Source organism: Xiphias gladius, chromosome 16, assembly GCF_016859285.1.
Source record: "Xiphias gladius isolate SHS-SW01 ecotype Sanya breed wild chromosome 16, ASM1685928v1, whole genome shotgun sequence".
NCBI lineage: Eukaryota > Metazoa > Chordata > Actinopteri > Istiophoriformes > Xiphiidae > Xiphias > Xiphias gladius.
Window position 1 is genome coordinate 24,311,060 of NC_053415.1, and position 26,519 is coordinate 24,337,578.

General features: G+C 41.3%; 1 protein-coding gene across 3 annotated transcripts in view; it reads left to right on the forward strand.

Annotated features, from left to right (window-relative positions):
• The first annotated feature begins 378 nt into the window (after positions 1-378).
• Positions 379-26,519, forward strand: part of LOC120801996 (contactin-associated protein-like 5) — an 82,905-nt gene continuing 56,764 nt past the window's right edge. For all 3 annotated transcript variants that reach the window (XM_040149398.1, XM_040149400.1, XM_040149399.1), the window contains exons 1-3: positions 379-426; positions 21,888-21,998; positions 23,114-23,307. In XM_040149398.1, coding sequence (XP_040005332.1) covers positions 23,134-23,307 — 174 coding nt within the window. In that variant the 5' untranslated portion in view covers positions 379-426; positions 21,888-21,998; positions 23,114-23,133. The remainder of the gene's footprint in view (positions 427-21,887; positions 21,999-23,113; positions 23,308-26,519) is intronic.

The following is a 26,519-nucleotide window of genomic DNA, read 5'->3' on the forward strand; positions in this document are numbered from 1 at the left end:
AGGTGGAAATCACGTTAGCTTGAATGTAAACTGAATGACCGCTGCACACAGCCCAACGTGCGCATACACTGAATGGTTTATTTTACATTAAAGAATGAAAAATGAGACGGTCCTAAGCTGTTCATGAGTACATTCCTCATTTCAGGTAATTTATTAAACTGCTTTCAAGCCATGATGACTACACAGTGGATGGAACCCATGCACTTGTCATATGCAGTGACTAACTGGCAGTGGATGAAAAAGCTGCTCTAATTGTTCCTGTTATGTTTCTTGATTTAGTATAGCATTTTTTTATTTGTTATATAGAATGATTTTATCATAATATAGAGGATTTTTTTTTCTCTCTCTCTCCTGTAATCTGCAGTTGCCCCCCCCCCCCAAAGGATCTGCAAGGGACTGAGGGGATGTGACCCGATTAAAAGAATAGTAAGAACAAACATATTATGCTGCTACAGAAAATTGTCATTGTTGCATTTTACCTTCGCTTTTTATTTTGAAATAATTGGATAGTTGAAGCTTATCATGCATTTAACAATATTCAAATTAAACAATGTGAGAAGTGGAACTCTTTGATTTAACACATGCAGCCTCTGACAAGGTGTTGAAATTTTTTTTTATGGGGTCACAAGCTGAAATCATGTCGAACTCCCGATTTAATGAATGCTTAGCTAATTGGAGGATTTTATTTTCAGCTTAACCCATCCTGTTGAAAATGTGTTGCTGGTTTTTTTTTAGCATCTTGTAAGTTCTTTTTTTTTTTTCTTTTGCATACTGTATTGCATCCTTTGTCTCTTCGTGATTGTTTGTTCTCTCTAAACTTGCTTTTATGACTGCAGAGCAACTCTTGACTTGATTTGCTTTTCAAACACTCCCACAGGCTACATTTCTGTGTATCTGTTTTGAAATTGGATGCTGTCTCCAAAAGAGAATAAAGTCAAGGAGTTTTGTCAGGTTGCAACAGAGGAACAGGAAACTTCTGTCACCGCCGAGACCAGGAGACCATGCGATCAGTCGGAAAGAACAGTGGCTGTGGTACAAGGTTTCAAAGAACTTCCATTTTTATTTCATCTAGGTTTTTGTGTTAAGGAGAGATTGTTCTGCTAACCTCTAGTCAGTAATGACGACCACTTCCACACGTCCCAAGTGGGCATTTTTCTTGGAATGAACAAAAAGAACCATGTGATTCAGAAGAAAGCATGAAGGGACTTAATTGGCTTTTCCGTGGAAAGAAAAGCTATAGAGAGAGCAATAAAGCAGGGAGGAATGAAAGGCAATGAAACAAGAAACATTAGCTTTGGAAACGAGCTCCATAATCCATGCAATTAAAATGAAGTGGCTGTCAATGTCAGTTAGCCATTTCCATTCGCCATTGTAGCATTTCTCATGTTCAGCTCCTCACAGCGACATGTTCCTTTGATCCTTTCATGACTCTCTGGAGCTCAATACAGAGGAGGGGAACATTTTGGAACATTTGTTTCAATGACTAAACTTGCAGGCACTTTGAATGTGAGTACGAGGTTTGCATAATGTGAGCAGAGAGGCTCACATGAAAATACAGTGAAAACATTATGACCATTCAAGCTGAGTCTAATTCCGCTTCAAATGCTGGAATATTCGGGCTTTTGTCCACTAGTCAGCTGTGAAATGGTGCTGCTAAGGCTATCTGGGGGGACAAAGTATAGGCTGAGACAATTACACATCACGCTTGCGATGAAAATCTCTTCCTGATTTTCAAGGGTGGACTTCATCATTCAAAGTAGGCAACTGCCCGGGGGCCCCAAGCTGCGGGGGCCCATCATAGCTATATGTACGTGACATTTGGACATCAGACATAGAAAACTGTGATCCAAACGCTCTTGTTGCTAAGGAAGCTTAAAAAAAAACCGTCCCACACAATGTCAAACAATGAAACGAGTAATGAACTGAGTTTATCTGAGTGGGCATTCCAGAGGAAAAACAAGAGGGAAACTACAAAAGTCACAATAACAGCATAACGGCATGCTAAAATGGAAACGGTAAAATGTAGCTTTGCAGTAGCACAAGTAGTAAAGAGTCATAAAGTCAGCAAACAGACTCACTAATATCACTTACACAGCAACGTCTTTCTGAAGTTTGCTAACATTAGCTCACATTAGCCACCGCAAGCTACTGGCCACACCAGACCAAGTAAGTCTTATTATGAGCAAGGGTGTGTTTTAGCACTTATGAGTTCAACGTATTGTTTGTAAGGGGCAGAATGTGTTATCTCTCCTTTTCAAAAAGCCGCACAGTGTTGCTGTAAAGCACGGCCGGAGTCGGCTAAGGTTTGTTATCAGTACGGGATAGTGACAGACATAAATATAACATAATGCACAATAAATAATAATTCACAGTATCCCCTACGAAGCCGAGGGAGTTGTGCATTCAGATCAAGATGCATAAACGCAGGGGAACATCCTGGAGTTTCATTGTTCTGACTGACTCACTTTTCCAAATGAAGGCTTCCACTGTACCATCTCTCCACGATCTTAATTAAAGGGACAAAGATAATGCAAGAAAAGAAAACTAATTTTAAAGACAGAGGAAAATAGAGAGAGAAAAAAAATGTAATAACATGCAATGTGATTGGTGGAAGGTGTTTTCAGATAACTTATTTAAAGTTGCTTTAAACATTTGTTTTTATATGAATGTGAAATGTTTCGAGCATCTTTTGACTCAGTGTTTTGTTTTCACTGCCCACTAATTTCCTGTTTTGGTTAGGTCTCAGTGCTCTCATTAGTAATATTTTTAGCTGCAGCGAGCAGCTGTTATCATCCAAAAAAAAAAAAAACCCCACTGTATGCTACCTGCCCAGCACCAAACAGCTCACGAGGTCAGCAACTAGCCACTGAACATAGCGTTTCGCAGCTAAGAGGCAGATAAAGTAAAAGATCCGAGACCGTTCGGTTAATTTGAAGTTGATTTCCAGAGGAATGTCTTTATAAGAACTGCTCCATTTAAACCCAAGCACAGTAAATATACTTGGATTATGTATTTATATTTGAAAAACTGTTCTCCATAAATGCTAATATGTTTTGCATTCTCGCCTTGTTCAGCAGACCTGCAGTCCACTGAATAATGACTGAAGGTTACACTGCAGTTAACTGGATCTAATTTCCTGGAAGTGCATTATCTCACTTTCCCCATTCTTGCACCAAATTACATTGTCTTTGCAGGGAGTTTACAGTTCAATATCTGTTCATTTCTAGGCAATTATAGGACATTGGACTGAAGAATTAAGTCTTGCTTTATTTACACACACAGATACAGTTTAAAAAAAACCCCACACTAATCCCAAGAGATAACGTGCCAAAGAGAGAACATTTATTTCCAAAGTGTATGTCTGCCACTGTGGTGCTGAAAAGCTCTGCAGAGGGTGAGCTTGCCTTTCTAATTTTTACTTGATGGCTTTTCTTCTGTGTTCCTCACCATTACACTTAGACTTCAAATGATAAACAGATGTATATCTCGTCCTGTTTCTTTTTTTGGGATATGTTTGGAATGATTTTTTTTTTTTGCCTGTCATTATGAAATATGAAATACAAATTCGACACACTCTCACGCCAAAGCAAAATTCAACATTTACTCGGGGAATAAACTGACATTGCCAGAGAAGCAGCAATATGTGTCAGAGCCTGAGGGAAAAGCAGTAGAACAACACATGAAACTGTACTGAGCTTCTTCAAATTCTGCCTCCTCTGTTTTTTTTATTTTTATTTTTTTATTTAATTTGATCTGTTTCTATGGCTCTCACCATAGAAGATTATTATTCAGTGTTTCACTTTATCATATTTATTTTTCCTTTACCTTCAGGGGTATAGTGGATTTCAGTAAAAGTCGTATAGTGTAGTGTAGTGTACATGGTGTTGAATAATGTGTCTTCTATACTCATGTTAAAGCATCTTTTGTTTATTTTTTTCATAGCGTTTTGAATATTTCTTTGTAAACCTTGTACAACATAGTTTATCAAAACTATACTTACTTATAATAATGCCAACAAAAAAAAAGAAGGACTAGATGAATTCATGAGAAGATTTTCTGAATCACTCCAAGGAAATGGTTGAGGTCCACCTCCGCTCAAAAATGTGTTTGATTTATTTATTCATTTAATTTTATCCTTTGCTTGGATGCTACCGCTACTCTGCTAATCCAAGCTAAGTGTACTGAACTGAACCTGACGAAAAAAACGGGAAAACCCGCAATCAGACCAAAAGTTTATTATGCGGTAGTCAAATGTGGGTTCCACGGAACAACAGCGGCGGACGTTGCACCATTACAAAGTTATGTGTTTCCAAAAGAAGAGGACGGAGAGAAGTTCCCTTAACCAGCTGGTCATGAGGCTTAGCCCCCCCTTACAGCAGACGGCCTCAGAAAAACCAATTTACTTTACAGCCAAATAAAAGAAAAGTGCATCAGCCCTTGGACGCCTACAACATAAACTCAAAGTAAACTTCAGTGCTATTTATGTAGCACTGAATAGACACTACAGAGTGGTATTACGTGGGCAGCGTGAGCAATCAGAAACTGAGAAAGAAATTAAATCCCAAAAAGACTGAGTGACCGCACAAGTGACCACGCATTGGCCACTGAGGCCGGTTCTCACAGAAAAAACCTGGCAAACCCGAGAAAACAGACTGAGTCAGTTCTGCCAGCAAGATGTAGAGACAGAGCAACACCTTCTGATACACTCACGCTGCCCGTACGGAGACACGAGAACCGAGCTCTTTTTAGTAAAAGGAAACTAAAAGACCAAGAATATTTCTCAGACCAGACCATAAATTCCGTTTTTACTTTGGAGAAACACTGACCACGACATAAAACCCGTGAAACCGACGGAAGAGAAAACCAGCGGAGCAACACGTAAAACTGCAATTAGCCCCTTTTAGTTCTGCTTCCTCTCTTGATTCTCACCATGTCTGTTCCTACATGGTTTTCGCTATCACCAACCCATTTAATTGTTAAACTATATCCCATATATTGGTCTTCTTTTTAACGTTTTTGTTCCAACCATTTTGTTTTTCTTTTATTACAGTATACTATCATATACCGTATAGCAGTGTATCGCTACATGCTGTATACAGTGTAGTAATGTCCAAACCACGTGTCGTCTCTCGCTCTTCCCGTTACAATCAGAGTTTTAAACACGGCTCTAGGAATGGCGATGTTCATCGGTCCCCGCCACTTTGATCCCGCGTGACACATCTCAGCAACTACTGGACGGACTACCGCGAAATTCTGCGCAGACATTCGTGTTCCCCAGACGGGTGAACTGCGCGCTGGCTTTGACGATCCCTTGTCATTCCACCCGGCCCCATCATTAGGACACAATTTCGAATATATTCTGCACTTCTTACTTCAAGCTTTATAGGTATTTGCGTATAAACCGGTGGCATCCCCGTCAGCTTCAGCTATACTTTGTGTTTAATGCTAATTATCATACTAACACACTAAACTGTACCACTTCTAGGCTGTAATTAATGGCTGTGTTACTCATACTCATAGATCACTTATAAGACATTACTAAGCGTAACCTCTGGCTTGTCAGTTCGTGGTAAATCCTCCTCCGGCATCTCACTTTGAGTTCGTCAGGGAGACCTCTCCAATGGACTGTTTGACCACTTACCTTCTGGAAAAAGGGTTGCAGGACATCTGGACCAAAGTCCATTTATAACCAGCTTACCAACATTTATAACTACAGAGTTGACGGATCGTTGTAGAGCCCATTATTAATGATTTTTGTTTAACGCTTATAGATGAGTGGCAAACTTTTGCTGAGGGCCTATTACAAACCGAGAGACCCATTAATCCTTTATTCATGACTAATTAAGATTTATAACTACAGACTTGACGGCTTGGAAGGGGAATTTAAGCGCGAGCAAAGTGTCATGCTCTTGGAAGATTTTCACCAACCTGGCGCAAAAAAAAAAAAAACCAAACCTTGCTGTTATTAATGGCTCATCACTGATCTATAAAGCATTAGTAAACAAGTCATTAACGGTTAATAATGCCAGTGATTACAGCTTACAAAACCTTTATAAACGACTCCTTACCAGTACACGGTACGCACCGGGCTAAGACGGTGACCGTGGTCAAGCCTCACAGAGTCGTAGAATCATGCCAACGAAACCAAGCTGAATCTGAATTTCAAACCGAACCCCCAGTCCATTTTTCTGCTCTCTGCACAAAACACGGCAACATGGTAGCACTCATTCCCTGCAGCTGCTTCACTGTGATCCAAACAGAAAAGCTGTAGTTTGTGGTGGGAACGGGTTCACCATCAACCCGAAAGCACACTTTGCCACTCCGGGCGTACAGGCTACCACACATGATATTCCACAGTCAACTTATCTGAATTCACAGGGGCTTATACAGAGGGACTGCCTGCTGCAGACACAGCTTTTCTCTGTGGATCTTTGCCGTTGTTCTGCATTTTTATTGCAAAGCTTGGGCATCACAGTGCTCTTGTTCTTCTAATACAGACTGCAAGAGACATGTGGGGGGGGGGGGGGGGTCAGAGAGAGAGAGAGAGAGAGAGAGAGAGAGAGAGAGAGAGGCTGTACCACACAGCAAGGGAGTGTCGTCGTGGAAGCGGTTTGCTCCTCCACACCGGACTCCCTCTATCCCTCCGTGCTGGAGGAGCAAGGAGGAACCTCGTCCTCTGTAACCCCTCTCTGCGGACCCACGGATAAACCCCACCAGGCCTGGGAAGATGTTTTTTCTGCTGCATATGGTTACCCTTTACACTCTGAGCGTCTTCGGCGGAGCGTCCGCCGCCACTCACTGTGAGTATTTCGCCCGAGCTCACCTGTAAGCTCCTCTCCTCTCTCCCGCCTCGCCGGTGGAAGCTGGCGGCGGGGCTGAGGGATGGAGACGGATGGGAGCCGCTCAGACCGGCGGAGTTTTACGCCTGGCTGGTACCTTTTGTCCCCCTGTTGTTGCGGGGGGGGGTCGCGACTATTTTAAGCCGCGCTGTTGTTGGTCAATTGAAGTTTACTTGAGAGGCTGTTTTTCAGACATGGTTCCTTCGCGTCAGTACCACGCAGGTGGACAAGTTGATGTCTCCCCTCCGCCCGCGTTGCCGCCGAGCGGACTGGACTCTCGGCGTGCGATGATGAAGGTCAAGCGAGCAGGTTCGTCCCCCCCTGCACAAGTCCGATGCAGTCCGGAGAAGCGGGGCTCCCCCCGCAGCCCGGGCGTACGAGGCGCACACCGCTTTTCCGTCTCCCGTTTTCCTCCGAGGGGGGTCGGGGTTCGGTCTCCGAACGTGCTGGTGCGCGTCGGTGACCAGGAAACTGCTGACTGGCCGGAGCCGTACTGTACTGGACGGCTGCCGCTTGTGGGTCGACTCCTGCCTGGAAATGCCCTCACGCCGCCCGCCGAAGCCCCGGCTGAAGGCAGGGGGCTCTTTTTCTCTTTCTTTTTTCCTCCACGGGGTTTTCATTTGAAATCGGACGCGGTGCAGTTCTGTATGTCGCTGCATGTGCGGCTGCTTCCGATCATCTCTGGGGATTAGGCCAATTTTGATCATCCATCAGTCATACATGTTATTATTTTATTTTTTTCCCGAGCAGAAATGACAAGAATTCACCGCTTTCAGCTTCTCAGATATGAAGGCTTCTGCTTTTCCTTTCGCCTCCACAGTGAACTGAATATCACTGGGGTCTAAATAATGGACAATGCAAGCAATTTGAAGTCACAATTTCTTAATTATCTTGTAGACCGAATGATTAATCGATCGATCGATCGATCAAGAAAATATCCGCGGTCGCGCTAGTTGTTACCCTGTTGTCCTGTTCAGGAAAATGTGTGCGTAATTGTAATGTATTGTTTGTTGGCCCTCAGCACCTGCTTTCAGACACATCATACCAGAAACAGAAAGATACAAGCTACGAACAAAGGTTGCTGTGAACACCAAGTGTGTGTCAAGCGTCATTCTTTGATACACACATTCACTTAGCTGTCACACACCTTGCTGAGGGGGTCTCCGAGACTCTGCCTGCCCTCAGTGGCGTACGTGGATCGGCCCCAGCATCAACTGGCTCTGATGCCGTGGCTTGATTGGCACAAGTAGTGCTGTCGGAGACACTAGCAGCGCACCTCTCGGTGTAAAGGCACTACACTTGAGCAGCACCGCACACTGCATCCTCCGACATGACCACGCAGTCGAATGGCCGGCTCCTTAACACAGCTCCCACAAAGACTGAACCTTCTCACCTCCTTGACGCGAGGATCTACTGCGGCTGTGTTTCATTAGACTGCATTAGATTCCCACCAGCTGGCTGGACCTCGTACGCTGGCAGCCGAGTGGACTTTTTATTGTTCATTTTTACAGTTAAGGCCAGATTTCATAAAGCACTCTCCTTCAAGTGGAATTTCCTGAAATCACAGAAACACGTGCAGCGTCTCTACTGTAACTGAGTCAAGTGCCCTCTGACAGCAATTGGGAGTAGACAGATGTTTCAGTTTCCATTTGCTGCGTCACTTGTCGGTCTATCTGTGTTTCCAGAGCAGAAAGAGGACGGTGGTTGAAAAACAAACAATGGCAATTAAAAAACAAACTGCCAACGTAAGAACAGACATAAGACATACAAGCAGGGACATAAGAGCTCATTCTGTAAGTGGCGAAACCTGCATGCCACAAAAGGTTGTATTAGCAGATTGGGTTGGAATATTCTGACGTTTCTCTACCTGCCATTTTCTGATTCATATTTTTGATCCGGTTTCCCACATGTCCTCGTTACTGGTAGTCAGTCGGTAGTTTCCCTTGAAGGAAACTTTGACACACACAGGGTAGTTTTAATGTAAAATTTGTATTTGTGCTTTAATAAGGAAATGGGATGGAGAGTTTGGGTCACGGCAGCTAGGCAAAAAGAGATTCCACTTTGTTCCACTACTGGTCCCCTGTTCATGACGTTTCCTGTAGATATTCATATCCAAATCTGCACTTTTACACAGAATGGGCAGATCGTCCAAATTTACTGATTAAAATGTCACTGGGAACGTTGACGTTCCCCAGAGGATGGACCTTACCATTTTGCACTCTCCCTGAGTCTTGCTTCAACTTCACTTTCAGGCCAAAAATAACAACTTTGCGCACAAGACACGCAACTCGTGATCTGATTTTTAATCTTGTCAAATTTAAATGCGTGTTTTGGTGAGCACATTCTTACATGCTCCCAAGGGGATAAACGTTTTCGGGACAAGATTTTCAATTTTTAACCCCCTACTACTACGAACAGCAAAATCCTCTGTTCATTTCAAACGACATTTTTCTGCCTTGTGGAATGTTTTGTGAATGCTCCGTTTCCTTTCTGGCTTTCATGCGAAAATACAAAAAGTAATTCCTCGGTAAATCAATACACCAGAGGCATGACTTCACTTGATCTGTTTGTCTATCTTTGGTCTCTGAGGGCAAGTGTGACACCGGGCTCGTGTTGGTGTTTAAGCACTTTATGTTAAGGTGAGGAACTGAGCTAAACTGACAGCTGCATTACTCATTTATGACAGTCCTGCGGTTCTCAAATGTGTGCTGTGATCGGGTCTGACAAGCTGTGCTGAGATGAAATGGCGAGATGCTCCTGGAGGTCAAAAAGCTGCTCTCATATTTACCACTGAGAAACAAAAGGAGGAGGGCAAAGATGTGTCAAGGTTGGTTTGTGTGGCCTTTATCAGGTGGCAGATACACTTGGTTCTCAGAGGTCCTTCTGCACACTCTCTGGCTTTACAAAGAGAAAATGACATATTGTTGGATATGTCAGCATGTAGTCTGTCATCTTTCATCAGGAGTTAATTGATACTGTGTCAGCATTGCCTTTACAGTAATTGCCAAATGACTGGCAACGGATGAGCTATCAGCACAGATGTACTGAAATTGAAATGTTTAACCTCTCTAATTATTTTGTTAATCCAGTAAAATACAATCAGCGAGCACTTTATTAGGAACACCATACTAGTACTGGGTAGGGCCTAAATTGGCGCTGAAAAGAGCCTCGGGTCCCTGTGGCATGGGTGTTGGAAACTTTCCTCATAGATTCTGTTCCATGTTGACATGATTGCATCACATCATTCCTGCAGATGTGTCAGCTGCACATTCATGCCGCCAGCCTCCCGTTGTACCACATCCCGAAGGTCTTCTGTTGGATTCAGACCTGGTGATTGGGGAGGCCGCTGAACTCACTCTCATGTTCAACTCTTGCTTTGTGACATGGTGCATTATCCTGCTGGACGTAACCATTAGAAGATGGTAAACTGTGGACATAAAGGGATGAACATGGTCAGCAACGATACTCAGATGATCTGTGGCATTCAAATCATGATTGATTGGTATTTAGGGGTCCATGGTGTGCCCAGAAAACATCTCCCACACCGTTAAACCGCCATCACCAAATGCAACTTTTGATGGGGGTGTAAAAAAATCAGATAACAATTTATCGGCTGATATTCAGTTTTTATTAACAATATATAACACTAACAAAGATTTAAAAAAAACTAATTGTATAATAGGTATTAGGGTTAAATTAGGTATTTGGGTGGCTGTAGCTCAGGTGGTGGAGCGGGGTGTCCACTGATCGCAGTGTTGCCGGTTCGACCCCCAGCTCCTCCTGTCTGTGTGTGCAAGTGCCCTTGGGCAGGACACTGACCCTTAAGTTGCCTCGCTTGTAAGTCGCTTTGGATAAAAGCGTCTGCCAGATGAGTAAATGTAAACAGATTTTTGATGACCATGCCAGGATGCTGGATTGTAAATTAGCGTACTTTTTACTAGTGCCCAGTGAGTCCAGAATATTCCCGGTAACACAAAGACCATGTGCATTACTACAGTACTGAGTAAATATGATTGCTTTTTCAGTAAGAAGAGGTGTAAGGGATTACAAGAGGAAATTCATTAATCACAGTACAGTTACTTAACCCAGTAAAGCTCAGTTGCCTCGGACATTTCGGAGGCTGACTTCTTTGCTTTCTTGCCAGGAGCTGGATGTTCGGGCTGGCCTCAGTTTTGTCTTGGTGCATTCAGTGAGGAGACTAGTCAAGGACCTAGCTTAGCCCGGCGTTGGGGCTGGAGGCTGCCTCCCCCAGAACTGGAGGAATACGCCTTCTCAAACTTCCAAGTTGTCCAGTTTGCATGCTTTGTCTTCTTCGCCAGCCACTGGTAAGCCTACACTGGGGTTTGTGTAGAGCTGCAAGGTTTTTTCACTGCAGTGTTAATGTCGTCAAAGGAAACTATGACAAGTATTGTGTTATGTATAATGTAAAATAAATAAATAAATACATAAAAAAAACAGTTAATGAGTTTCCATCTCAATCTCCCAGAGCCCAAGGTGATGTCTTGAAATTGTTTTTTTCTTTTTTACAATCAAAACTCCAAAGCTATTTCAATGTAAAAGAGGGAAAAGGGATCAAATCTTCACACTGGAGAAGGTGAAACCAGCAGATGTTTGGCATTTTTAAAAATGACTTAAAAGACTAATCGATTAACAAAAGAGTTGGGGATTAATTTTCTGTTGGCTGACTAGTCGACTAATTGTTTCAGCATTATTTGTATCTAGAAATGTGTAACTTCAGCAATGTTACACATTTATCGATACCGAGGTGAAAGCCATTTCCTGTTTGGCACTGTTGACACCTTTTTTGTTTTTCCCAATGTCATTTGTCAGTTTGCTGCTGTTGTACTATTTTTGTAGGGCAATGCTTTTAAGCTTGGGGGGTATCTATTTTTTCATACCTTAATACCATCCCAACATTTCACTGGAATATACGGTATATGACAGTATTTTTCTATTTTTTTTATATGTAAATAAGTAATTTTGAAACGAGGTAATTGTCTTACAGGTATGATATTGTAGTAGTTCAGTAGTTGTAGTAGTAACAGTAGATCAGTGATTAGTCAGATTAAATGCTTTTTGATCTATAATTTGTTGTTAACGTGAATTAAGTTAAATAGTGTTACAGAAAGACTGGACCGACAGTCATGTCTACCTCTGAATAATTCATCTGTTGATCTAAACTAATTGTATTTCCAGTTTTCTGTTTCACATGTCTTGATTGGAGAATGTTGTTCACAAATACTGAATCCCAAACGCATGAAATAAAAATAGGCTAATAGAACAGACACGATTTAATGGGCACGAATAGGTACATAATGTTCAGTTACAGGCAGTCTTAATCTGAGTAGCTGGCCTATTTGCTGATACCTTAGCCCTATGCTACCCTCTTAATAAGGAATTGCAAACAGCAAATTGAATAGAAATACTTTAAATGTGGCAATTGTGGGCGTTACGGCTAAAAAAAAAAATAAAAATGCATAATTTCCTTGTTGAAGTCATTCAAAAAGTAATGTCACTTCCTTTGCTTTAGCACATATGGGTCTAGTTGATGTAATCATCCAGGTTTTGTGCTGCACTGGAAGCACAGATGCAGCGGTATTTGCAGGCCATCCTGGACAACAACGGTTTGATGGGTTACCCACTTTCGCCAAAGCTTTCTGGTAGCAAATAATGCGCGCAGCTTCATTTTCTTATATTTCTTTTATAGCCTTTTATGTAGCCTTTTTCTTATATGGCATATGTTGGGCTTCTTTTGAAGGAAATGTTTTCTGCTATGAATGGAAATATGAGGGTTTTTTTTTTTTAATAAGTTTTCTTTTGGCTGGAAAAAGCAGAGGCTTTCGTTACCAGCTGATATGACCCTCTTCACTACGGGTCTGTTGGAGGAATATTGCTACAATTATAGTGATTCCCACACAGCAGGTGGAGACCGCTGCACCAGACATTCATCTTTCATAAGCTCGAATCTGTTTCCCATGTGGCAGAGCACCACGCACATATATTTACTTAAAATTTCATGCTTCAAGATAGCTCAGTAGGCAGATACTTCACAATTAATTATTTCCCATCTGAAGCACCTGGAATGTGCTCTAGCAGAGCTGGCATTCAGCATAACAGCAGAAGTGACTGTGTGTGCATGTGTGTGTGTGTGTGTGTGTGAGAACGACATGATACAGCTGCAGATTCCCTCAGCTAATGAATGCGGAGCAGACACTCAAGGAACACATACTGCTATATGCATTCAAGGCCTGATGAATTTATCAAAAGGTAAATGAGGCAGAACACCATGGTGCGGCAGCGCAGGCACTTTTCCTCATGTTTAAACATACACTACACTTCTTTCTTTGAGGCAAAACGAACTGGAAGGAATGTGCTCTTTCAACATCTTTAAGACACTGGCTTCGCGCCGCGCCACAGCTGTCATTTAATCGCGTGACATATGATGCAACGTAATGAGAGTATATAGACAAACAGTATATTATTAAGTCACAAGGATCACTCTCCTCATCCTCCTGATCCCACAGGGGAGTGTGAACTGATTGTACAAGACCTATTTTACCTAATATGTATCAAAGTTGGGTGTTTTTATGTCAATTTTATTTTGTTACGTTATTGCTTTTTTTTTTTTTTCTCGAGTAAATAAGAAAAATACTCCTATCCTATTCTTATCTAAAAGAATTTGATCTCAAAATGCCACCAAAAGTGACTAAACAGGAAGGTAAACGACGGCGAGTATCGGCAGCAATTTCATGAAAATGAAGCAGAAAAGTAACTCCAGCATTTTTTGTTTTCGTTTTGAAAACCGTCATTGAACTTATCAGGAAATCCTGATGAGAGCAAATTAGTTTCAGAAATTACTGAAACTCAACTGTCTCACGAATGGCCAATTTTCTACTACTGTGTACTAGTGCAGTAGTACTAGTGCTACGTTCCTACTTAGAGTATTTTAATTTCTGGGCCACTGTTGTCCAATTTTGTCTGGTTCTGGACACATTACTGGGTTTACCTCATGTGAAAAACTAACAGGGTTATATTTCCATCAGAATCCGTCTCTATCAAAATGACTTGTTTTTCAGAGCTGAGGGGTGAATAAATAGCACGGCTGCTGAGGACTACCTGTTTACCGTGTTTGGTTAAAATGAGTAAATACAGCGTTTCGGAGCTCTCTCCGCTGATCTGAGCGACTGCGGCTCTGTTGAGACAGTAATTGAAGAGACTTGCAGTTTTTATTTTACCTTGGTGAGAGCATTTTGTTTCTTCTTATCCAGTTCTGTTGAATTATTTGGCTCTGTGGTGTGGAGATGATACTCAGACAGATGCTGCTGTCATCACACCGCACACATTTGCTATCCATTGTCTACAGTCGGTGTGGCATCACAGCATATAAAATTTCATGTCACAATATAGATATATATAGTATGTCTTGATATAATACATTTTCTGGAAACACGGGTTAGAATTATTCTATCAATATAATTATCAGAGAGGAATGTCTGCTATTAGCTGATTCTGTCGATTCAAAACCTGAAGCATTACTTAGGCACACGGAAGCAAAAGTCATACATAGATCTAATAGAGCTTTACAGCATTATTTACAGTGTCTAATTCATCCAGAGCTATTAAAGGGATATATCACCCTTAGTGGATTGGAAGCTGTTAAGACACCGTGCTGCATGCGTGTTTTCACTGTCAGAATTCAGTCTTCAGAAAGCCACGGGTGGAAGGAAAGCTTTTTACAATATTGTCAGCTGCAGATTCGGTGTACAGAGCAAAATGCTTTTTGATTGTAACGAGGGAGAAGAAAACACAATGGATACATGATATAAGACGATTTGGAGAAATAATTTCTGCCTAATCTCTCGGGAGCGGGGAAAAAAATCTATTGTGATGAATATGGCGCCAGTGAGGGCCTTCCCATTTCCAGCTGTCTTGGTCACACAGTGAAGCCGCACCGATTCCCAATCTATAGAGTGCAATGAATATCCTTCAAATAGCCATAGAGTCTGAAAGTTTCATCTTCTATTTATTTTCGGTGTTACTGGCAGAGGGTTTGAAAGGATTATCAACACCCACTTTCTATCGACTGTGCCAATAAGATGGATGCAATAATCGGCAAGGGATGTTTGCAATGACAAAAAATGAGACAAAAAATCTTAAAAAAAAAAAAAAAAAGATCCTGTTTTGAAGATTCAGACTCCAGAATGAACAAACCTAGCGTTAAATCAAAAGGAGAAAAATGCTGAGGTCTGTGTCTTGCCTAGCTGGTTTTCACATTCTGTATAACACGGGTTATTATTCCATGTAATTACACTGTGCGCTTATCTGTGTATTAGACATGGTCCTGGACGTTCACACTCTATGATTTGTTATTGATTATCTTGTATTCATATGGAACAGAAGGAAGAAAAAAAACCTAAAAAGACTTGTAATCTGGAGGTGCTGGTTCACAGGATCAGCATGCAGCGGTACAGAAAATGAAGCTGCACTTTCAGAAACTATGTTCAATTCATTTCAGAGAAAAACAGAAAATGGCCACTTCTGAAATTATATACGGCAGCGTCTCGAATCAAAGGAGTACACTGCGGCACAGGAAACATGAATGCATGTTGGCTGTACACTGGTCTAAATATTAACAGATAAGAAATCAAGGTATTCATTGGTTCAATATATTTTCCTGGATCAGGTATTTGGCCGTGACCACAATCAAAGTCCTATAACATTGGGTATGTCGCCATACCTAGTCCGATCCAATACTTAAATTTACCTAAATGTTGATTTGAAATAGCAAGTGTGGTCTTCTAAATGTTGCCCGCCTTACTTTTCCTGAACTCCTTGATCCAAATACTCAAGGTTCTGGTTCAAAACCATAACTGTAACGCGGAAAGCGATGGTTAATGAATGAGAAGCCCTTTTCTGGTAAGAGAGGGGATGAGAGCTTTGTTACTGCTGGAGCTGCTGCTGCATTCATGCAGTGGCGGCAGAATGGGGGAAAAACAAAAAAGTGTTAGTGTTTACACATTATTCCAAGTAGTAACGCCGTAGTAACACAAGATAAACCGCCTAAATTAGATACCTTTGTTTAGGTTTTGTATGTGTGGCAGTTCATTACCAAGTGAAACCGGATACAACTGTATATAGTAAAGCTCCTATAAAATGAGCTGAATCAATAGTATACGTGTTAATATTGGATTTTATTTTGATGTGACTGCCAGTGGCACTTCACAGGCAGCCATTCCGCCTGGAGATATTGTCAGTGTCAGAAATGGCCGACGTCACCGACTCGCATTACAAGGTTGACGTGAACCGTTTTTCCCACTCGGCGGCTCATGATCACGGTTTAAATGATATGAAATGAAGGCAGCATTAGTGAACCCATGTATAAGCCTCGTTTGTCAGAGCAGAATTATTCACTGTGAAGTGAAGAAAGGATCGGATTATTATTGGCTTATTATTATTATTGGCTACCAATCCTCTGGCTCAGGACGTCCCTAATAGGTTGTCTTCACTGTTCGAACATTGACCATCAAGAAGTAACCACTTAAGCCCGTTTTAATCAGTTACCAACATCTAGATCGCCTGGACCAACGATGTATCAAGTAATTTAATTTGGAGGATTTCTTGCTACTTATAAATAACCGACAGTGTGGCGTATATTGTCACATTGTCTGCATACGCTTATGCTGTGTGTCGCGGTTGGGCTTATTCAGCCCTTAATCGGCCTGTTGCAGCAGCTTGGAAGAAGAAAAATATTTCAGAGCAGACTTAGGGCTGCACTGTGACACAGGCATCCTATCTATAAATGTGTCTCGTCTTGAGTGACTGCCCACCCGACGTTATGTAAAGCACTGGAGTGAAACTCCCCTCCTTGAACCGTTCCTTCTAGACATAACTGGTATTTAAGGCAGTCTCTCTGTTTTTGTTCAGAGGAACTACTGTCTCCAAAGATGTTTTCCTTTAGTCTCAACCAAAGTCAAACTACTAAATCAATACTGGACCTTTTTACTTGAAGGCCCTTTTATAGCTATCTTTATAATCAAATGATGCTGGATGGATACGATTTGTATTAAACGTCATGCGAGTTTACGGCCAGTTAAAAAGCACACCGCTCACTTTTGGACGGAGGCATGAACAATCAAATCATGCAATACACACAGTAAAAGGACTAGAATGGTGCTCAGTAGAGAGCACACACCTCGGCCAAGGCCAATGTCAAACAACATACACTTCAGAGACAAAAATTCCAATTCATAGTAAATGATCCGGATCCGCTCCAAAATGTAATGGGTTTTTCCCTGGCCCGTGCCCCATCCCTCCACCCAGTTTGCTGCAAATCTCTTCAGTACTTTTTGCATAATCCTGCTGACAAATAAAAAAAACCCACAAATAGACACGGGTGAAAACATAAACTCCTTGGCAGAGGTAATTAGTCTGTTGTCAAACATTATTATTATTATTATTATTATGTTCTTACTAAGCCCCCCCTCCCGTTACCTAATTTTATCAAATTTATCATCAATCTTCCAACCAAGACATTAGTCCCCAATAGTTACTACCTTTGTAATAACCACGGCATTACTCACTGTTGCCCATTATTACCCCATTTTTAACAAGATATTATCCCTCTGTTCTCTTATCTTTACCAAGATGTATACATGCTATGTATAATATGCTCCCAGAAATCCTATAAGCCAACAGAAAATTAACCCAAACCCCATCTCACTACATTCCTGAATGAGGGTTGAATAATTCATGTTTGGCAGATGAGATGTGTATAATCACTAAAGCTGTCGATAGTCCAGTAAAACATCCTGCAGGCTGCCTGTAAATGCTTATTGGTCCCTCCAGATTGTATGCAGCGTTCAGAGAAATGAAGTGCTACAGTACAGTGTTTCTCAATCATTTGTATTGACTAGTGCTTCCTTGAATTCGGCCAGTGTTTGGAACTAATTGTCAGCCAATACCTCAGCTCATCTCAGGCTACCGCTGAGCAAGAGGTCACCGAGCGCCAAAGCCCGTTAGGCCATGCGGGGTATCATATGTAGCTTTATCAATACCTCACAGGGGTGTGAGGCCGCTTTGTTACCAGATACTATCGCTGTACCCTTTGATATCATTGACGCTGTGGTGTGTGTTAACTGAACTTATGCACCCTCCAGCAGTCTGCCTTTGCTCTTGTGGGGTTTATCACCGTTATAAGGGTGCTATACATATGGTTTTAATGGTTTTATTAGCGCCCCGAAGTTATAATGTCCATGTTTCACATTGAATTGAATGTGTATCTTTTTCTTTATTTGATTTTTGTTATGGATGTTAAGGTTTTTTTTTTTTTCTTCTGTTATGACAGGATAAAATCAAAGCAAACTTTTAGCAGCATACTGTATCTCATATTGTTGATCAAAACCAGTGAAGAAACAGTTGAAACAACTCCTGAAGTGGAGACTGGCTAGGTAACAAATTTCTTGTTTTTAATACTCTCTCTCTAATGGCCCTGTAGACTTTGCTCTGTGTTGCTGACACATTTAGTCACAATAATCTATCACAAAATATTAATCGGCAACAACCTTGACAAATTGCAAAACTAAATTTTCGAGTACAAAATACAAACAGCCTGTTTCATAGCTAAGGCCGTACGTTTTGTGGAAATGTGTCAGAAAAATCAAGCCACTTGAAAAGATGAGCTGTGGTAACTTGCAACAGGCACTAATGATTTATTTCATATTGGTGTGTTTCAGATATATGTGTATATGTATATATATTTATATATATATATATATGTATATATATTTATATATGTGTGTATGTATATGTGTATGTGTGTGTATATATGTTATATTTGATCTTATTTATTCTATATAATGTACAAAGTAACGGTTACCTCCAGCTGTCAGAGACATTTAATGGAGTAAAAAGTACAATATTTCCCTCTGAAGTGTAGTGAAGGCCATGTCACAGTTGATTTGTTGAAGAGTTCAGACAAATGTGTAGAGTACTGAATGCCCCTTTAAGCTATGTATGTGATCTGCACTCTAACTGTTTTTAATCACATGGGTTTTGAGCCACCCAGTGAAGAGGATCAGGTCAAAGTGGGAAGCCTGCTCTACTCTGCTCTACTGTTTGCCTCTCTCTATCGCATGTTCTATTTTCACAAAATCCCTTTGGCTTTTTTGCGTATCTAACTGTTTGTACATTTCCTGAGACTCTATATCCGAGAGGAGACTCAGGCTTCCTCATACTGTATCTCGTGAGCCATGTTTATTTGATTTGGGCGTGTAGTCATCATCAGGTGCAGCGATGCCTCTGCTAGTGGGCCTTAAAATATCCTGCCCGTGTGTGGTACAAAAAGCACTTTGTTGTGGTAATTGATTCCTTTGTGGAACAGCATCTGTTTTGTGCACTCAGATTAAGGCGGGCTTGCTAATGAGCAGAGGAGCGGATTTGGAAAACAGCTGTATGTACAGTATGGCTGAGTCGAGTCCACTCTCAAACACTGAATCTGTCGTAAACTTGACCATGAAGAGTGGGTGGTTTCAAGGATTTCATGTTATACCAATTAAAAATTTAACCTGTAGACAGACAGTATTTCTGTTTAACATTCATTTTTCCAATAGATGATGTTCTTGAATTCAAAAGATCATTTTATGGGAAACAAATTTCTGTGCCATATGTCAGAGATTTTGATAAAAATGATGAACATCTAACAGGCCAAAGAGCCGAATGAAAGCCCGCCCTGAATCTAAGCATGTTGGCAGAGATTCATTGGGGAATAAATGGTTAAAAAGAGGACATCCTTTATTTTTTAAAATGAAAGGATAGTAAATGTTCCAAAGATATTGAAAGAAGCGCTAAAGGATAAGGGTGGCAATATTCTGTAAATCCTATGAAAAGACCAAAGCCAACAAAGAATTGAGCCTACTAATAAGTACTGTCTGTGTAACCAAGCCTGATGTACTGTTTCTCATCCCTCTGAACTTCCTTGTCGTCCAAAAACTATTGAAAACACATCAGTGTGCCACACTGTGACATGCCCTTTCATTATGGCAGAAACCGGCGCTGCAGTTTATTTTGAGTTGATCCCGCATACCCCGTTCTAGTGCTGGAAATACTCGCTAGAGCGCCGGATGTCTATTAATCAGCCGCTGACAGTAGTCCCCAACAAAAGCACTACCTACTCCTGTCAGAGTAACATTCGCTAAAAAAACCGGAGTGCCCAGCTGTTGTTGGAAATTACTTCGCCTCACCTGTTCAGTAGTAACCAATAAGCAGGGGGTAGGGATGTCAAGAAGTGATACGATAAACTGACAAACACCTTGTTGATTATGGTCTTTTTGAGGGATAAGGGAACTGTCAACATGACATTTCCTGTTTTTCTAGACCAGCAGGGGGCCACTCTGTTGTACTAGAAAAAAACCCCATCATCCTAGCAGTCGGACGTACAGCTAACAGTTATGTACATGCATTCTGATGTCTGGGGGTTTTATTTGACTATGAGTTTCAAGCCCCCGAGACTCGCAGACAGGCGAGCCTCCATCCATAAGTCTTCCTGACTGACAGTCAGGCGTTTGGCTCCAGGCCAAGTCTGTAAACAACAACGGGACCTGTAAGACGATCATTTTGCACATGGAAGAAAAAAAAACAACAACTTTCTCTGCACTCACACAGCCAGCTAGGAGAGTTAAGGTTAACCTGTCAATTAGAGAACATGTGTTACACCATCAAAATATCGTTGGCTTGTTTAGCCTGTTTTAAGCTGTCACGCTCTCATTTGTTGTATGTGGTGGTGTCAAGCGTAGATGGAATTGAGGCGCAAAGCAATCGAACACACTTTTGAGGTGCAATCTCACATCAATGAGATTTTTTTCAGCTTTTTTTTTTTCAACTGGATTTGAATCGTTAAAGAAAGGATGGATAGATACAGATTGAATGGGAGATGAGAGGAGTGAGAGCTCCCCTTTAGAGATCAAAAGTAGGATCTTTGAGACTTTTGACAGATTAAAAGTGCTTTGCTTGCATAATAACCCCAGTTCTTGTAGTGGTGCGTTAAGATGTCATGCCAATGTTCTCATTTCCCCAGTGAAAATCTGCAACTGCATTACAGCTCAGCCATAATTTGAGTCTTGGACAAAACAGCTTGATCCACTTTAGTCACACTTGAAATCAGGATTAGAAGAATCTCTTGGCAAGCAATCCAAGAGCAGTCAAATCAGGTCAGTTGAAATTCACAGGGACACCCAAAAGGAGAACGAGCTCATGCTGTCATTTCTGCTGTGCTCTTGTCGGCCAGATGGATGGCCAATTGCCACTCCAGATGTGCTCAGAATCCATCTGAACCCAAACTAGTGTGGCATCCAAAAACAAAAAGCCTCTCACACTCAAAAGAGTGAACTACACGGTGATGGAGAGAACACAAGGATAATTATAATCAGGCTGGTGCCAGTTTTCTCTATGTCCTCAGACACGGGCCTTAATGCAGTGCTGCACTCAAGTCTACCCAAAAAGCAAAGAGGGTGTTGTTGTACGACTCACTGCTTTTATGGCAGGCAGGGTGGGTCAGAGGAAGATGAGGCTGACAGCTTTAGATCGCTGGACTCTTAATCTGCTCCTGCCTGTTGGACGTGGTGTAATCTCACACTGCAGGATTAAAAAGAACACACACATACACACAAAAGGAGTCATAGTGTTTTCTGTGTGGTTTTCAAGGGTCACCGCATGGGTTAATAGACTGTTTGAGGCATCTGAGAACTGGATAAGTGAGGCAGCTCTGTTATTTCCCCAGTTTTTTGCTTTAAAACTCCTCCGCCAATAGGGAAAGGTGCACTTTGAACCAACGTATTTAACTACTCCAGGATGCGTTTTCTATTATTACTGTCGGCCGAATAATTCCAAGCATGGCAAGCAATGCGACCCCTTCAGGACCATCCTTTATATAGTCAGATTTGCATGTGAAGTGCATTGTATAAACTACAGTATATGTAATTATACAAGAATTATGAACGTTTTGACATTAATGGCATCTGAATTGTTCTTTTTTTTTTTCATTTTCTTTCACAGATAATTGCAATGGTCCTCTAGTATCAGCGCTACCCCATTCATCCTTTCAGAGCTCCTCTCAGTCCTCAGTCAGTTATGCCGCTTACAATGCCAAGCTCAACAGAAGAGATGGTGAGTACAAGAGCCAATGTCCCTGCTTAGAGTCAGTATTTCTAAACGCTCCAGTTACGCATCACCCACCTGCTGTAGCAGCGGTTACCAACGAACATGCACAATACACGTCAAGTTAGCGGACCAGAAAACACTCATATGAAACGTTTTTGTAATGGTCATATGGGTTGTTTTCGAAGGCGGTGGCAAATGAGCTATGAAGTATGAGAACTTGGTGCATTTATCACAGGTTTCAGTTCTGATGGAGACAGCTTCTCTATTCTAAAGAGATGAGAAAGAGATAGCTGTGTGTGTTTACTCAACGAGTGAAGTAAGATAAGTTTCAAACAAAATTTCAAATTTAAAAAAAAACGCAATACAGATGTAGTGGCAGTTATATAGCAAAGAAAGTGACTTAATCTTTTTATTTAAATGATTCATGGCTAGTAAGGGAGTCCTGGCTTTCACCGAGTCCTAGAAAAGTCGGAGTCAGAGAAAATTCAGGGCCGCAAGGGGGTCCAGGCAGGAAATATAGAACTAATAAAAGACAGATGCCAATAAAAATAGTTTTACTGTGGCTCTTTCCAAATCTCAAATCAGTCATAAGGAAAAGAAAACAGCCATATTGCTTTGATTTGATTATAAATGTATTGTGACACGGTAAACTGTCTTGTCATCATCTCCTGTCCTCAGTCACTCCTCTGGTACAATTTGAAGCCCCTCAAGTAAAAGGGAATAAATAGCATTCAACAACTACAGCTCCCGTGAGCATCCTGCATATGCCATCAGAACCTAATCAGAGCTACAGTTGGGGGATGCTAACGAGATAATACTCTTTAGAATTTAGGGAAAATACGAAACTTTTTCTTGCAGGCACATTCGTAGATGCTGTATACATTTCAAAAATGATTCAGCTATTTTCCAAGCACTGAGGACCTCAACTGCGGCAGCTGGAGTGTAACTTCACCTTAAAGCCTTTTATGTACAAACATTCCCTGTGTATGCATCAGGACTTTATACATTTTTGCAATCTGAGCCCAGTGGCGACGGAGCATGAACCACAACAATCCGCTGTTCATCGACAGAATTCATATTTAATGGATCCGCTCTGGCTGTATTTCTCTGCTGTCCTTCAGGAGCAGGAGGCTGGTCCCCCATGGTGACTGACCAAGAGCCCTGGCTCCAGGTGGACCTCAGGGAGCAGATGGAGGTGACGGCTGTGGCCACACAGGGACGTTATGACAGTTGGGACTGGGTCAGCAGTTACCTACTGCTCTACAGTGACACGGCCCGGGCCTGGAAACAGTACAGGCATGAGGATGGTGTAGGGGTGAGTCTACACGTGGATGTTTCACTTGATCAGCATTCTGCATAACTTTGGTTTCATCGCTGGTTTCTGCTGTTTGCAACTGAATCCAACTAAAATTAGTATCATTTTTTGTTTTACTGTATTTCGCTCATGAAAAGAGAGTCAACAATTTGGGATGGACAGAAATTTAGGGTAGAAGAAGCAATGTCTAAAGGTTATTCTTGGCTATTTATGGTCAAAGGAATTTGTTTCTATTCTTTCTTGTCGACCGTTTAAAGAGAAGCTTGATACCGCCTTCATACGAGTGCACGGAGCGGTGCGTATGGTGCTACTGCCCGGAGTTGATTAGCCTAGCTTAGTATCCCAACAACAGGCAGCATGACTCTATTTAAAGGACGGCTAAACCTCCCTGAATAACTTTATCGTTTAATCCCTGCACAAACTGAAATGTAAAAACATCAAGTTTCGTTTTTTTTACGGGAAACTTTTGGAACTTCTCAGTTCAAACCATGCTAACTGCTTCCAGTGGCTAATCAACTCCCGGCTGTAGCTCCATATTTAACGCGCGGACATGGGAGAGGTAACATCGATCTTGTCTAATTCTCCTGCAAGACAGCGAATAAGTATATTTCCCAAAATGTTGAACTAGTAATTAAAACCGTCAAACAATCAGTGAATAACGTAAGAGGGCTTGGACACTGTTGTATTTGTATTTATGTAACCTTTTTGCAGGATTTTTATGGTCAGACTCAGATCATAAAAGCTGGCAGTAACAATCAGACGTAGCCTTCTGTCACACGATATAACTCTTTTTCATGTGCTGTGCTCTGTGGACCAATTTACTGTATTGATGACGACGCAGTCCATTGTCAGGCAACATATCCTCTCACTTTTTGAGACGCTTTTTCAAAGTGTTGCAAGTATTCGGTGTCAACGCAATAACTGCTTTTTTTTCTTTAAATTCTTTTTTTTTATCCTTCATGTAATGTCACAACATGTTACGCCAGCCTGTGCAAGGACTCACAGTCCAAAAAAAAAAAAAAAGCATGGTGTTGGCACATGTCATTAATTCTTAATTGTGTTTGCCCCAGTAATGTCAAAGGCTTCTAACAAGATGTTAAATTGTTTTTCAGCGTGTTTTCTACTCCGCAGTCAAATTAGCATAGTGTGGAGCTGCCCACTGGCATGTCACTGCTGCAAAGTGATCTTTTTTCATTGTGTTGAAATTAAAAGAGCGCAAATATGTGAGGGTGAACATTCTGTCTAGTGCTGTGTGTTGTTTTGAATTATTTATGTTCCTCCATATTTAAAAATGCATTTTGTAAAGCACACTAGAACGCAGGAATTGGAAATGAAACCAAACATCACGAGGCTGAGTAACAGGGTTTTAACTCTGAGCCAAGTTGAAGCCAAGTCAGAACCTTCCTCCACAAGCTGTGTAACAATATACGTATAACAAACTGTATTAAATCATATGTGAATGTCACTAACGCGACAAATGTGTATTAATCCGCATTTGAAAGTAGTCCCCAACAAATAAGCCATTTACTCCTGTTTGAGTAATTCTGACTAAAAGCTCAGTGCCCCAGCTTTTTTAGAAAATGACCCAGCCATTTTAAACAAGTTAGCATACAATCAGTTTAAGATGGGTAGTTCTGAAGTCTATACTCCCCAAAACAACTAAATTAACAGGTTTTAGAGTTTGCACTGCGCAAACTTCAACTTCGATAGAAATTGATAGAAATTGCTTAAACAAATAAATTACAATGAATAACTAAAACAATAGTTCCTTCTTCGGTTAGGAGGTTTTAAATATATCCACCAATAGTTTGTTTTTTTTTACCCAAGGTTGATTTGTTTATGTAAACAAAAACAAAATAACACAACTCCGTCTTGAATTAGCGGCAAAAAAAAATATAGAGGTGTACAGCTCCTCAAAAATAATAGGATATATGTATGTGGTGAAGTTCACCGAGACATTAATGTGTGTGTTATCCAGTGACTGACTTTTTTGAAATATTGTGTTAAACAGCTCACAGTTTCTTCCACACACTGTCAGTCCTCATATCATTAGGTCTGCAAAGGGAACTAAGGCTGCTGTGCAGTGAGAAGATGAGGCAGTTTGTATCGATATTGTCAACATGACCTGCAGCTATTGTCCTATGTAACTGACTCGCGAGAGAGACAAAAGAAAGACGCCAGATTTCTTTCAAATATTAAAATCCATGCAGCACTCAGACAGAGTATACAGTGCTGTACCATACCAGTCAAAACAGGGACCATCCTCTGAAACCTGGCAAACATTACAGCCGGGCGTGACTGGATGTGACGCTTGACACATTTACTGATGTGTATTAAATGCACACTCACACGGAAAATTTAAACCCCACACCTCCCCGTTCTTCTTTGGTTTGCACGTTAACTTGGCTGTTGAGATGCAGGATGCAGGATGAATAGCAACCAATTAGTCTGCATTCTCTAATGAAACACACACCCGAGCTGACTAACTACAGCTTTCACCGAGGCCTTTGGCTGATCTATCCCACATCCGCCTGGCATTTTAACAAGTGAAGCTCAAAGGTAACAGCTCACTGTCAGAAACCGAACTGAACGGGGGGACTAATGAGAGAGCAGCAGCTGCTGATATGACTGCTAGCTCTCAGCCATTCTGAGCCAATGCTGAGCCAAATTACCTCCATAGAAAGTACATTAAAAAAACTGGGCTAGGGGTCAACAATCCTACTAGCATGCCTCAGCCGCTGCGATTTTTCAAAACAAAATGGTATGGAACAAACAAATACTGATCATTTTGATATTTTTAAATTTGCTCCAGTAGTCTGCATTAAAATACGTAGTAACATGTAACATGATGTAATATATGATAACGTTGGTCCTGAGGATGGTGCTAGAGGATCATTAAAATCTAAGTTGTTTTTTTTTTTTTTCTGCGAGCATGACTAACATTCTTCTCGATAGATCATTAAATCTGATGTTTGCCAAGCCAAAACTTTGGCCAGTTGTTGGTGGTAAAGCAGAGCTCTAGAGAAATAGTCCTCCTGCTCTCAACTAAAGCGTTGGAGGAAATTAATGACCCACCGACATCGTCATCCTTAAGCTCCTCCGCTGGGTATTAAGACGTCCAAAAACAAGTAAAGACGCTAGAAACGGTAATCAAATCAGACATAGGCTTTGACATACAGGAAGACATACATGCATGTAACCTCTTCTCCCTG